The 14,722-nt window shown below is 40.3% G+C and overlaps 1 protein-coding gene and 1 non-coding gene across 2 annotated transcripts in view; one reads left to right on the top strand and one right to left on the bottom strand.

The window, feature by feature from the left end:
- The window catches only part of MAP3K20 (mitogen-activated protein kinase kinase kinase 20), a 199,224-nt gene that overhangs the window by 6,177 nt on the left and 178,325 nt on the right, over positions 1-14,722 (bottom strand). Inside the window, exons 17-19 of the mRNA XM_049773534.1 lie at positions 10,194-10,310; positions 3,904-3,978; positions 699-849 (exon numbers count right to left, since the gene is read on the bottom strand). Of these exons, the coding sequence (XP_049629491.1) occupies positions 699-849; positions 3,904-3,978; positions 10,194-10,310 (343 nt within the window). The remainder of the gene's footprint in view (positions 1-698; positions 850-3,903; positions 3,979-10,193; positions 10,311-14,722) is intronic.
- Positions 12,617-12,723, top strand: LOC126010449 (U6 spliceosomal RNA). The gene has a single exon (XR_007496479.1). It is a non-coding gene; the product is annotated as a U6 spliceosomal RNA (small nuclear RNA).

Here is a 14,722-nt window from a genome sequence, read left to right on the forward strand (position 1 = left end):
TACACCTATCTGTGTGTCTTGAGGGGTAGATGGGCCATACCTGGCATTGTCAAGGCTTACTCCTCACTGCTTAGGGATTACTCTGGTAGTGCCTGAGGGTTCAAATATGGTGCTAGGGATTGAACCAGGGTTGGCTGTATGCAAGGCAAGTTCCTCAACACTTTAAATCTGGTACTATCAGGACTGGAGAGATAGCATGGAGGTAAGGCGTTTGCCTTTCATGCAGAAGGTCATCGGTTCTAATCCCGGCACCATATGTCCCCAGAGCCTGCCAGGAGTGATTTCTGAGCATGAAGCCAGGAGTAACCCCTGAGCGCTGCCAGGTGTGACCCAAAAACCAAAAAAAAAAAAAATAAAATAAAATAAAATAAAATAAAATAAAAAAAATCTGGTACTATCTCTCCAGCTCCTATATATGTATTTTTATTTGTCAATACAATGTAATCATTAATTTTCATCATTTATCATGGTTAGCAAAGAACTAAAATTTAGCATAGTATGCTCAGATTAGACTTTAAGATAGACACGATTCTCCTTACAATCAGTTAATAAAAACCACTATTTTAAAATCATAAGGATAAAGTGTATTAGAAATTGACATGAGAATGCAATGGAAATGTTTGGCTTCTAGTCTGTAGTGCATACATTTCTTTTTTTTTTTTTTTTTCCCACCCCCAGTGCATACATTTCTAACTTACTTGAGTCAGACCTGCTCCGAGGGTTGACCTCTGCATTGGGGAGTATTGTCTGTATGGCCAGTTGGACTGTTTTCACTTCGTCCTGAGCTTTCATTTGACTCCATTGAATCGGATGGACATGTTTAGTGCTTTTGGGAGTTCTGACATCACTCTGTAGAAAAAAAGGATGAAGAGAAGGAGAGGATGAGAAGGAAGATTAGGAGGAGGAAAAAGAAACAATAACTCAGGATCACATACATACATTTATCAAAGCAGAAGGGGAGAAAGTCTAGCATCATGTGAGGCATTGTATTAGTGCTACCAAGTCACTTCAGAATACCATCATAACTCATCAGATAAATACTTTATAGTTGACTTAAATATCACCATCTAACTAAAGGAACTCTAACCACCATTTTCCTCCCTTAGTACAATGCGGTTGTTAAATATTTGGCTGAGGGCCAGAGCAATAGTACAGTTGATAGGGTGCTTGCTTTGTATTCAGCTGACTCTGGTTCAATCCCTGAGCATTACTGGGAGTGATCCCTGAGTGCAGAGCCAGGAGTAAGCCCTGTGGACTACCAGGTGTGGCCGAATTTCCACCCTCTCCTCCAAATATGTAGCCGAAATGGCGGAAGTACAAGCTCTATATGCAAGAGCCTGAGGTTTCATCCCGCCAACATAACCCTCCAGCATTATTAAGAGAACAACCCTTACTCCAAGAAAGAGTGGTTGACTTATTATAGAAATCATTAAATTTAATAATTTTAAACTCATTTATTCATTTAACAGGTAAAAATTATTTCCTATGTCTAGAGTTCTTGATAGGACTATTTTGTTGGATAAATCTGAGCACCAATCTGCCTAAGAATGAATACTTCAGTTCATCAGGTTCACTGGGCACGTATGGGGAGCTCAGGGGGTTGATTAGCTCATGGAGGGTGCTAGGTTAAAGATGAAGAGTGAGATGAATTAGAGGATTTAAGAATAAGGATAAGCAAAACAGAGGACACCAGATCAAGACTCACCACTGTATTTCTTTGAACCTCCTTTTACCCTCCACATAACTAGATGTCACAAATCAGATTCAAAGCCTCTCAGGAGTGAGTAAAGTGAATACAACTTTTGTTTTATTAAAAAATTACTACTAGAACTAGCTACTATTATTTTGGTTTGAGGGACACACCTAGTGATATTCAGGACATAATTCTGACTCTGCATTCAGGTATCACTCTTGCCAGTGCTCACGGATCATATATGGTGCTGGAGATCATAACTGGGTTATTATATAAAAGAAAAGTACCTTATTCTCTGTTCTATCTTTCTTTGCATGCTTTGTTGTTGTTGTTGTTTATTTAGTATATTTGTTTTGGGGCCTCCCAGCTGTGTTTAGGAGGTCCAGTGGCCCCACCTTCCTTGGCCAACCAGCTAGTTTAATGCAAGGATTTCAGGATGTGATGCTGCCCAGGCTGGTTCTGGGGATTCCCTGCCCCCTCCCCCGGGTTGTTCTGGGTCCAATAGGCTATAACCCACTATAGGGATCATATAGTAGTGGGAGTTGGTCAAGTTTAATATTTGTCCTAAATGACTCATTCTATGCTGATTTCTTTCTTTTTCTTTCTTTCTTTCTTTCTTTCTTTCTTTCTTTCTTTCTTTCTTTCTTTCTTTCTTTCTTTCTTTCTTTCTTTCTTTCTTTCTTTCTTTCTTTCTTTCTTTCTTTCTTTCTTTCTTTCTTTCTTTCTCTTTCTTCTTTCTTTCTTTCTTTCTTTCTTTCTTTCCTTTCTTTCTTTCTTTCTTTCTTTCTTTTCTTTCTTTCTTTCTTTCTTTCTTTCTTTCTTTCTTTCTTTCTTTCTTTCTTTCTTTCTTTCTTTCTTTCTTTCTTTCTTTCTTTCTTTCTTTCTTTCTTTTTTGGTTTTTGGGCCACACCCAGCTATGCTCAGCGGTTATTCCTGGCTATCTGCTCAGAAATAGCTCCTGGCAGGCACGGGGGAACATATGGGATGCTGGGATTCAAACCAACCACCTTAGGTCCTGGGTTGGCTGCTTGCAAGGCAAATGCTATCTCTCTGGCCCCGTATACTGATTTCTTATTAAACGGTTCTGAATGAATAAAATGCAAAACCTACCAATATTAGATGTGCCTGCTGTTTTTCTGTGTATGGAGATTTGTGCTATGGTGGCTTCCCTTCATCATATGCCTACAGGGTTTCTCCATCCTCTATAATAGGCTTCACCAGCCATATATATATTGGGTAGGGTAATAACCTTTTAGGCTACTGACCTGTTTTTGATCCCTGGCACTCTATGTGGTCCCCTGAGTTTTGTTGGGTATGACCCAAAAGCCAAAAGGAAAAAAACCTCTGAAATAAAATAGAATTTCTTGATTGTTGGCTTAGGAATCAAAATCAAGACCTCACATATCTGAGGCATGAGCTCTATTGCCAATTCTCATTCTCACCTAACAGTAGATCCAAACTCATGGCAGCTCCTTAAATCTGTGTGAGGATCCCCTCACTGCCCCACTCTCTAGCCATGGCACTGCCCTTTATACCTCAGGTTTTCCCTTGCTCTTCCTCTACTTCCTTCAGCATTCTGTACTCTTCAATTGGAACTCTTTTCTGCTTTCTCTCTGACTTAATGCTACCCTTACTACTTCTTTCTTATCTATTCCCAGCATTGAAACATAAGCCCCAACAGAGTATAGATCTATCTTAATCATAGACTTAATTTCAGCCTGTATTTGCTAAATGCACTTAGCAAACTTAACAACTATGTTTTAATTTCTTACTCTTTTTAGTACAAGTTTTTCTATTTCATGATACATAAAATTTGTGGAACATAAAATCTAACAAAAATAGGATCAGCCTCAAGTTGGTGATAGAGGAAGAATCCTAGACCTTTATCAAGAATCAATCATTGATTTTTATCCCAAAACACTAAGCACAAAGAAGGTAATGCTCTATTTGAGTACCTTAAGTCTAACATGCTATTGCCCCATGCAGAAAGGGCTATATCAGTAACTAATGAATGAACATGGACCTCAGTTTCTATCTAGGTAAGTTTATCCTATTCTTTCTTGTCTCCAGCATTTTGTTAGAGTAATTATATTGATCCTCCCAGAGTCAAGGTGGTTAAGTTTATTTTCCCATAAATCAGGGCACTCTGAGGGTGCCAATAAATAAATCTCTATTAGGAAATAGTGAATACTTTTCCTCTCAGGACTTACCTCATACGTGACAGTGCATTCTACAGCCTGATTTTCTGACAGTCCTATGACCCACTTATCCATCACAAAGGGGGGCTGAAAAACACAAGTTAGGATGCAAGTCTTTTTTTAAAATTTACACACTATGGTTACAATGTTGTTCATACTGTACCATTATTTTTCCACAGATAAAGTTGCTCATGATTGAGTTACAGTCATACAATGTATAACACCTAGGAAGGTGAAGACTCTTAATATCTTCTGTTCAGATACCATTATAATTCTGGAAGGCCATAGATAACTGGTGAACTGTGGCTCCACATTTGATTCTCCCAAAAGGTTGGTGGGTCAATGTGTGATTTTGTAGAACCTGCCAAAATCTTGGGCCCTGATTTTCATGAGTTATATTTTTGGCTATTTTTCAACAGATAGTTTTGGTCTCTCACAATCTTCTTTTCTCATGTAGCTTTTAGTATTCCGTTCTTCATGATAATATATTGAAAAAACCAGGAAAAGCTTTCCCACTATTAAGAAATGAAAGGCTTAGGTACTAGAGAAATAAGTCAAGCAAGTAGGGTTCCATTCCCAGCATCCAAGTGCCTATTCCCCACCACATCCCATCAGGAGTAATTTCTGAATGCAGAGCCAGGAGTAGCCCCTGAGCACTGCTAGGTCTGGGTCAAACCATCCCCCCCCCCAAAAAAAAAAAAGGAAAGAGAAAAAAGTATAAGACACCTGAGTGTCTTTTGTTTTGGTGTATTGTTTTGTTTTGGGGACCACACCTCACAGTGCTCAGGATTTACTCCTGTCTTTTTACTCAGGGATCAATTCTGGTGGGCTTGGAAGATGGAACTGGGGTGGGCAGTATAGAAGGAAATTGCCCTACTTGTTGTGCTCCAGTCCCAACAGGAGTGTGTCCTTTGAGAGGACAGACAGTGACTGATTGTGGCTTGAACAACCAGTCTGCTTTCCCAGAGATACCAGGTTATCTAGCAAAGTTGTGCATGTGAACCAAACCATAGTGCCATTTCCCTACTGAAAAAAACAAAGCCAAAAATTTGGGAGTGTAGATCTTACTTTAATTTTGATGAAAATAGCTTTTGTGAACCTCTACCTTTGGCCTCCTTCATTCTAGGTTTCAGATTGCAAATGGTTGACTGGTAATGAGCTTGGTATCAAAGATAATGTGGTGCATATTTATATGGGCTTATTTGGGGGTGGGGATAGTTAGTTAATTTTGCTTTTTAATTAGAATTATTAATTACAGAGATGGGACTCAGGAGTATAGTGCATCTTTGCACATATGAAGCCCCCCCCCCCAAAAAAAAGACAAAAACATTTATGTTAGTGAAGTTAAAAGTTCATAGATTTTTAGGGGCTGGAGAGATAACATGGAGGTAAGGCATTTGCCATGCAAGTGGAAAGATGGCAGTTTGAATCCCGGCATCCCATATGGTCCCCTGAGCCTGCTAGAAGTGATTTCTGAGCATAGAGCCAGGAGTAACCTCTGAGCACTGCTGGCTGTGACCCAAAAAACAAAAAAAAAGTTCATAGATTTTTAATGACTTTTCCCTATGCTAATTTCCCTGGAAACTTATTCCTGCTGATGCTCTTTCAGAAAGACAATCATTCAGTTCTTCCTGCGGAGCCAGCACAGAGACACCAAGGATCAGAATCCCTCCAGGACCCAACCCAGTAAGATGTCCCCACCCAACGAAGGTGGGGCTGATTCCTGCCATGTGATTGGGCACCCAGAGTCTTAAACAGGATGACTGCCCCGCTCTCTGCCTTCTTCCTGTGGAGCCAGCACAGAGACACCAAGGAGCATAATCCCTCCAGGACCCACTCCCAAAAAGCACGGCTGCGCTTATCTTTTAACCCCTGAACTTTATTTCTCCACATTGTAAGAAGCAATTTACAGCCTTAACAATGAAGAAATTTTGCAGTACAAAGAATCAAGATGGCTGCTCTGATAATCCAAAAAGTAGAAGACAGCTACATATCCTCTAAAATAAGAGGTTTAGAGTAGAATTATGGAAGATATTCAGGGAGCTCAAAAAACAAAACAAAACAAAACATCGATAGACTTGACTGGAGAACTAATAAGCATCAAGAGGATGTGACGACTGAAATTAGAAAATTTCAGGGCCGGGAAGGTGGCGCTAGAGGTAAGGTGTCTGCCTTGCAAGTGCTAGCATAGGATGGACCGCAGTTCGATCCCCTGCATCCCATATGGTCCCCCCAAGCCAGGGGCAATTTCTGAGCGCATAGCCAGGAGTAACCCCTGAGCGTCAAATGGGTGTGGCCTAGAAACCAAAAAAAAAAAAAAAAGAAATTTTCACACTAAAATAACAGGTCTGAAAAACTCAGCTTATACAGCTCTTGCCAGGTATGTGGTTTGGGGAGACCCTATGCTAGAGGTTCTCTTTCTAGCCTGGGGAGTGCTAGGAGGCTTAGCAGGCCCCCAGCCATCTCCTTTTTTCTTCCCTGGACTCCAGGCCCTCCCTGGGTGCCAGCCCAGATGGCCAGAAGTGGGTTCAGGTGGACTCTTAGCAGTCCTCAGGCTTCCCCCTCCCTCCGTACTCCAGGGGGGAGGTGCAAGGGAAGGTGGGAGGGCAGATATCTGGCTTCTGGTTTCCACTTCGATTCTGGAGGCCAGCTCTTGCTAGGTATGGGGTTTGGGGAGGCCCCATGCTCGAGGCCTTCTCCCTAGCCTGGGGAGTGCTGGGAGGCTTGGCAGGACCCCAGACGTCCCCTTCTTTCTCCCCTGGACTCCAGGTCCTCCCTGGGTGCCGGCCCAGATGGCCAGAAGTGGGTTCAGGTGGACTCTTAGCGGTCCTCAGACTTCCCTCCTCCCTCCATACTCCAGGGGGAAGGTGCATGGGGAGGAGGGCGGGCAGATATCTGGCTTCCAGTTTCCTTTGATTCCGGAGGCCAGCTCTTGCCAGGTATGGGGTTTGGAGATACCCCATGCCAGAGGCCTTCTCCCTAGCTTGTGGAGTGCTGGGAGTCTTGGCATGCCCCCAGCCATCTCCCTTTTTCTCCCCTGGATTCCATGCCTTCTCTGGGTGCTGCTCCAGGTGGACACTATAGGGTCATCAGGCTTTCCCAATACCTCTTTCTACACTAATGGGAATGCACTTTGTGAGGAGGGCAGGCTGTTGCAGCACTGGTTTATGTTGGGAAATTTTTTTCCTTGGTCTCCATTTCCAAAACCATACGGGGGCTAGTGCCCCCATGCGTACAATATATATTGATAGTATTATATGCATATAGTTTATATATGCATACTATCCATCTTGTATTGTGACCTTGATACTGCCCTACAAAGGTCATTTCTAATCTTTTATTGCCTCAGTCCCAACCATTATTTCCCCCCATTTATCCGTGTAAGTGCAGCTCATGACATGAAGCTCTCCACATAGAGTGATGAGTGCAGTTAGAGCAACAACTACACTGAAAGCTATCATAACAATGTGAATGAATGAGGGAAATAGAAAGCCTGTCTCAAGTACAGGTGTGGATGGGGTGGGGAGGAGGAATATCTGGGAAATGGGTGGTGGTAATCTTGCACTGGTGAAGGGGGGTGTTCTTTATGACTGTAATCATACAACTACAATCATATTTGTAATCATGGTGTTTAAATAAAGATAAAAATGTGAAAAATTACACTATGTATTTTAGACCTGTGAGTAAAGTAGTACATTAATGTTGGTATATTAATAAATAGATATTTTGATGCAAAAAAAGAGAATCATTCAAAAATACACAGAGGGCATTCTAGTAGAGTCATCTACAGCGAGATATACAATTTCAGTCTATCATGCTTGCTCTGAACTTGTATCTGGCTTCTAAATGGCTTGTATCTGGCTTCTAAATGACACTAATACAAAAAGTGACTGTTGCAACCAGTGGCAGCCCAGGTAGGGAGGAAAGAGAAAGTACCTAACTTTTCTTTCAGATCCAAAACATAATCTGTCCCAGAAAAATAAGGGGAAGTTAAAACTGAACCATAATGTTTACACCTCAAGAATACCATTGATATGACTTCCAGTTACTCTGGGGACTCCAATAATAAATATACTTGTCTACAAAATGGACTTGGGTGAGGCACTTTTTTGTATAGGAAGTCTAAGAAAACATAAATTTAAGAAGAGTCTTCTTGGATTTTCTACTTGTGTTTGTTCCTTGGTTCTTTGCAATCAATCTGTTTTCTTCATGGAGACAAAATACAAAAGTGATAGTATAGGGAGGCTTTCCCTCCTCCAACCAGATTGGGCTGGTTGAGCAGCCCAATCAACTCCAGAGAGATTCAGTTGAGAATAATGGGTACATAGATACTTGATGTGGATGTGGATTTTGATTCCAATGTGGAAAATGAGGGTGGATACCATAAGCTAAAAGTGGTCTGGGCTAGAACCAGAAAGATGGTATAGTGGGTAGGACATTTGTCTTTCCATATGGTCCCCTTATTAGCTCTGGACTCAAGATCTGACCCACAAAGACCCTGAAAAGACAGACAATAATGCAAAAGCAAGAAAATTTGTTTAGTTACCAGCATGCTGGGATCATACCTCTCGCAGGTGGCCACAGTAAAAGGACTTGTAAGCCCTTTTATAGTATAACTGGGGCTTCAAGCTAGGGATAAAATTATATGTTCTTAGTATATGTTGCATCAGCCAGGTTTAAACTGGTTGGCTAGAGTAGTGAAGGTAGAACTCAGGTATCTTCAGGTACAGTTGGATAAGATTTATTGCATTCCATTTGGGTATGCACAGGTCCCTGGGTGGGATTAGATTCCTTAGTATCTAATTGTCCTGGTATGTGCCCTTGAAGTTCCTGGAACTTGCTGTCTTTCTGTGTTTAGTCAACTGTTCTCTGCAACTTAAGCATGTCTGTCTAAAATACCAGTAGTTAATTCCAAACTTGCATTCCCTTCTAACACCCGAATCCCACTAGGAGTGCTTCCTGAGCACAAAGCCAGGGGTAAGTCCTGAGTACCACTGAATGTGTCCAAAAAAAAAAAAATTAAAAGTGGTCTAAGGTTTAGAGGTGCAAGGAGAGAGGAAGGGGCCTCACTGGAGGATTAGACCCGAGACTCTTCATTTAATGTCTGTTCTGACATGTAGCTAGGTTTCTCTGAGAGAAAGCTTATTTATGGCAAAAATCTTAATTCTGGATTATTCCTCTTTGGCATTCTCTGAGAATGGACTGAGTTTTCAACAAGAGTAAAGGGTATCTATTAAAGTTTAAAATATACTCTTTCCTAATTGACAAATATTGAGAATACTATTTCTGTATATTTTAGGATATCTAGACTTTAATTTAGTGCTTTAGGTGAATGTCAAGATTCCTGACCTTGTTGATATTATGGTATTTTTGTAGTTGTTGGGGAGGCCTTCTGAGCAGTGATCTGGGATCCTAGACTTCTTGCAGGGTCAATGGTCTGTCTTGGCAACCACCTTGGTAGTCCTTGGGAGCCACTCGGGCTATTACACTGAGAAGCTCTCAGGGAACCATGCAATGTCAGGCATTTAACTTGGGGCTCCCACATGCAAAGCATGTTCTCCAGTTCTTTGAGCTACTTTTTCCTAACCCTAACATTATGGTTATTTACTTAATGTTGACCATATTACATTGGGGGGGTATGATATGTATTTTCAGATAGGTATTTTTGTATTTTTGGTACATGTATTTCTGATATGTACTTTCAGACTGAATTGAATTTTTGTTTTTATTTTGAGCCAAGCAAAATATTTCTCTCAATCTTCTTTAGTGTTGAAATGGGCTTGCTTTGATCACTGACCCTAAATGCAGTAGCATCATGTATCCAGCCACTACAGGAATTCTTTGGTGTGAATGCAAGGAAACCATTAAGATGACAATATGGGCCTCAAGGAATAAACATCCCTCAATGTCTCGGGAAACTGAACACAACTCAGAAATTGTTCCTCCTTATGTGTTTTTCATAGTTCAAAATAACCCAAAGTTCAAAGTAAATATTTTCATTAGCATTATCTTTCCTTTTAATAAAAGACAGAAGAAGCATAAAGAGACGTCTGAGAAAAACTTAAAAAGTAAACCACACTTTATTGTTGTACTTTTTAGCTCACAACAGCATAAGTGGAATTTTAACAAAAAACTATTATGATCTCAATCTGCTAAATAAAATGTGCCTTTTAACAACCAGCTTGAGACTGAGCTGATATGAACATGGATAAGCACAAAAGCACACTGCTGGGGTATTTTAATGTATTTGTTTGATATCTGCGAATTCAAAAAAGCTTTTAAAGCTGTAAATAGAACCCTACCTTTGTCATCTTTAAAATCTCCATGTTGGGTAGGTTAGTGTTGAAAGTTACATCTTTGATGTAGGTTATCGCAATTTCATCCCCATCCATCTCCATATACATTTTCCATTTGCAATCCTAAAATTAAAGGCAAAATTAAAGAATTTGAGAGAAGCAAACATTCTTTTTTTAAAATTCTCAATGTCTTGTAACTCATGAAGCAATCTCTGTGAAGTAGTAGAGAACGTTTTTTCCTCCCTTTTTCACAAGGACATGAAATTAGCTCTCTTCATAGACCAACAAATATTTCCCACTTTGTATAGTCTTTAGACATAATTTATCAGTTTAAGTGTTCTATTAGAGGAGTTGCAAACTCAAACTATTAAAGGGGCCAGGCAGATGACAAAACAAAGTAAAGCAGCTTCACTATTATAGAGTATTAAATTACCATCTTTCAAACAAACCCATCTTATAAACAAATTAAATATTGTAGGACATTTTCTTCACTGACTCAAAGAAAAAATTGAATCATAAAGCTCTCCTCTTGGGCCTGGAGAGATAGCACAGCGGCGTTTGCCCTTGCAAGCAGCCGATCCAGGACCAAAGGTGGTTGGTTCGAATCCCGGTGTCCCATATGGTCCCCCGTGCCTGCCAGGAGCTATTTCTGAGCAGACAGCCAGGAGTAACCCCTGAGCACCGCCGGGTGTGGCCCCCCAAAAAAAACAAAAAACAAAAACAAAAAACAAAACAAAACAAAAAAGCTCTCCTCTTCTTAATATTTCACTTTTCCAGTATTGATAATGAAGTGGATTACAGAAATAGCTCACTTTGCTCCTTTAGGAAGAAAAACAACACTGTAATTGTGAGTATGTGTGGCGACTGATCACTTGTAAGTTTGGGGGAATTTAGTGGAGGGAAGGGTAGAGCTTTGGAAAAAAGAGCAATTGCTTCAAAGAAACAGTAACTACTCCACTTCTGTAGATTGTTCTACCAAAATGTTTTTTGAAAGTATCATGAAAATCTGAGTATCTGGTGTGAAACATCTCCAAATTTTTTTTAAATTTATAATAGTAGACATTTATCTGTTTACTGGGGTTGTATGCTCAGAAGCTATTCCTTGCTCTGTTCTCAGGAGTGACCCCAGCAGTGCTGGGGGGCCATATGTAATAATTGGGAAATGAATTGGGGTTGGAAAGTGCCTTAACTCTTGTACTATCTCTCTGGGATAGTAATGTAAAATTTTACAGTAAAGCTACTATGTCATGAAAAAGTGCTCCATCTGAATAGTCACCACTAATTAACATCATTCTGGGACATCACCCACTAGATAGATACACTGGTAACATCAGGGTTTGTTTGGAGCTACTGCATTGCTAGCAAAAATACAAATGGTATACTCTGTTTGAGAAAAGTTTTGGTGATTTATTATAAAACTTTATTATAAACTATGAATCCCAAATTCTACCCCTGGACAGACTTAAAAGAAATAGCACAGCATTAGGGCTGCTTTTACGGGGTGGATCCAGGACAGACCTTGGTTTAATCTTGGTCCTCCAAGCCAGTAGCAATTTCTGAATGCATAGCCAGGAGTAACCCCTGAGCGTCACCGTGTGGCCCAAAGACCAAAAAAAAAAGAAAAAGAAAAAAAAAAAAGAAATGAAGTCAGAAATGTTCTTTTAGCTTGTTCATGATGTTTTTTATTGGGTTTGTTTTGTTTTGTGGGGGTCATCCCTAGCAGCACTCAGAAGTTATTCCTGGCTTTGTGCTCAGAAATTACTTCTGGCAGGCTCCAGGGACCATAAGGGATTGAACCTAGGTTGGCCAGGGGCAAGATAAATGCCTTACTTACTGTTCTATTGCTCCAGTCTCAGAAGTTTTTTTTTTTTTTTTTTTATAATAATCAAAATGAGTTGAAACAGGCTATGTTCATTATTAAGGGAAGAGGTGCATATGTGATATGTTTGTAGAGTAGACTATTATTCACTAATACAAATCCCCTATGTATGGAATATGGATCGGTTTCACAGTCATTATAGTGTTGAAAGGTTTGACACAGAAAGAACACACTAAAGATTTCATATAGAATATTCTAGAATGGACAAAATATTTTGAAGAGTGATTTCTCCTGAAGATAAGGTTTGGCTAGGAAGGACCAAGAAGGAAATTTCTCAGGATACTAATACACATTGATAGAGATTTGGGTTACTCAGGTGCATGCATTTGTCAAAAATCAGCAAATATATATGTAAAATATGCATTTCATTATTGAATTTTAGCTTAAGGAAGTAATTAAGAAGATGTGTAGTATTTTCTGAAAATGACTCTGAAATGCATAAAAGTAACATTTGTAGACAGTGAAAGGGATAGATAGGTATGATAACAGATAAGTTCTATAATGCCAGTAGAGTAAAATGTTAATGGCTGATCCAAAGATATGGCTATGCGTGCTCGCTTCGGCAGCACATATACTAAAATTGGAACGATACAGAGAAGATTAGCATGGCCCCTGCGCAAGGATGACACGCAAATTCGTGAAGCGTTCCATATTTAAAAAAAAAATATATGGCTATGCAAAGTTTAATTTGTGATTTTTTTTTTTGGTTTTGCTGTATAAAAGTTTTAGAATAAAAAATTTGGAGAGATAAATGCAATAAAAAAATAAAGTCTTTGTCTTTATACCAAATTTGACCCCTCGAATATTTGTCCATCCTTTCTTTCCTATTATTAAAGAAAAAAGGCTGTTGAGAGATTAAGGAAAATGTGTTGAGCTCCTTACATGCTGAAACTAGAAAATGCTCTCATCCATAGGGCCCTGGAATGTTTCCTGAACAAGCTCAGACAAAATCACTATGAAAAAGTAGGAACAAAAAGGCTGTTGAAAACTTGTTGGCTTCAACAGGAAGCTGGAGGATTCTGATGTTTCAGGAAAGCTTCTAGATAATTTATAGAACCAAACAGGGCCCCTGCCTGAGGGTAGAGACCAGAGAATGTGCCCAGCTACACTCACAAGAAGGAAAGCCAATTAGTGAAGGGAAAGGTTTATTCAATAACATGAAAACCTAGTTCTTGGTTAACACAAGTCAAATGAGTCTTTCGTGACTGACTGATCTCTTCCTATTTCTTTGTTTTGGAGTTAATGCCACCGTGGCAACCTGAGTTCCCTGCAAGCTCTCTGGCAGGTAATGACTTTTGGAGTCTTGATTGCTCTTCTCTAGAGAGACTTCTCAAGCCAGTGGCTGGAATCAAAAGCCTTAGAAAGGATAAATTTACATAGTCTTGTTTCCTTCATCTGTCAAGATTTAGAATTAAGGTAGTCAGGTAGAAAGGCCTGGAATAGCACATAAATGCTAGATTTCCTTTTAACCCTCTTGTCTCCTCAGGCTGCTCCAGTCCTTCATGCACTACATTGGCCTTCCTGTGCCATGCTCAGGGCAGCACTGCTACATGGAAAGGTGCTGGCAGGAGGGCCCACCCTTGCTGAACTCTAGCTTTGTTGCTGGTCCTGATAGTGTGCTAAAACCTTACCACTGCCAAGAAAGTTGTTTTTCCTATAGGCGAGTGAGCAAAGTGAGGTGAGTGGGCAAAGTGAGGTCTGGGGCTGATTTTGCAATTTTTCTAGAATTTCCTGGCCAGTAAGTGGTGGAAGTGGGATTTGGTTCCAGAGTTGGAGGTGCCCTACAGGAAGGGCAAGGGGGTAGAGTGCAGCATGAACCCTCGGGATGGCTTTAAAGACTCCTAACTGGAAAAGCATTGTGGCTGGCAGGATGTTTGAGTGAAACAAGGATGAGAACAAGGTGGGTCCATGTCTGCCACACTGCTTCACTGCTCCCAGATCGCAACTCAGAGAAAAATAGGGCTTGCCTAGGATAGGATTATAGATTCTTTATGTTTTCAATGATTTTTGAGACCCTGAAGCAATGCTCACAGGTTTCAGGATCCACCCCCAGACATATTTGGTCAGCTGGGATAGTATTTCAGCACTGAGGCTGCTGTAACCTGAGGTTTTGGGGGCCATCAGGACCGTGACAACAGAATTAAGGGATCTTCAGAGCTACACCCATCAATGCTGGAAAAGTGATGGGAGGCCATAAAGTGCCAGGGACCAAATCAGGGCTAGATACATACAAAATATGTGCAAATCCCTTTGGCCAAAAATCCTTTTGTTTCTAAGTTTAAAAAATTTTTTTGAAGGGGGTGGTCACACCGGTAATATTGGGGGCTACTTCTAATGATATTCAGGAACTGAAGCCAGTTTTTCTGCATGCAAAGCATGTGCTATATCCCTTTGAGCTATTTCCCAGGCCCTTAAATGATCTTCTTCCCTCTTATCTGCTAGAAAGCCTTTTACCTGAACCATAAAAGAAGATAGCCTTAGCACCAATTAAGGTATAATGAAAGAAATCATAGGACAAGGGGGTCATTATCCATTTCACTAAAAAGTGGGTACTGCTTGTCATAAAGTTGGGTGACGAAAAGAATGGGCAGTGTTCACCTAAATTATTAACTCAGTTTTGCCAGTGCCCTATTGTTAACTTCTAGGTGTATTATTA

Source organism: Suncus etruscus, chromosome 5 (assembly GCF_024139225.1).
Source record: "Suncus etruscus isolate mSunEtr1 chromosome 5, mSunEtr1.pri.cur, whole genome shotgun sequence".
Classification (NCBI taxonomy): Eukaryota; Metazoa; Chordata; class Mammalia; order Eulipotyphla; family Soricidae; genus Suncus; species Suncus etruscus.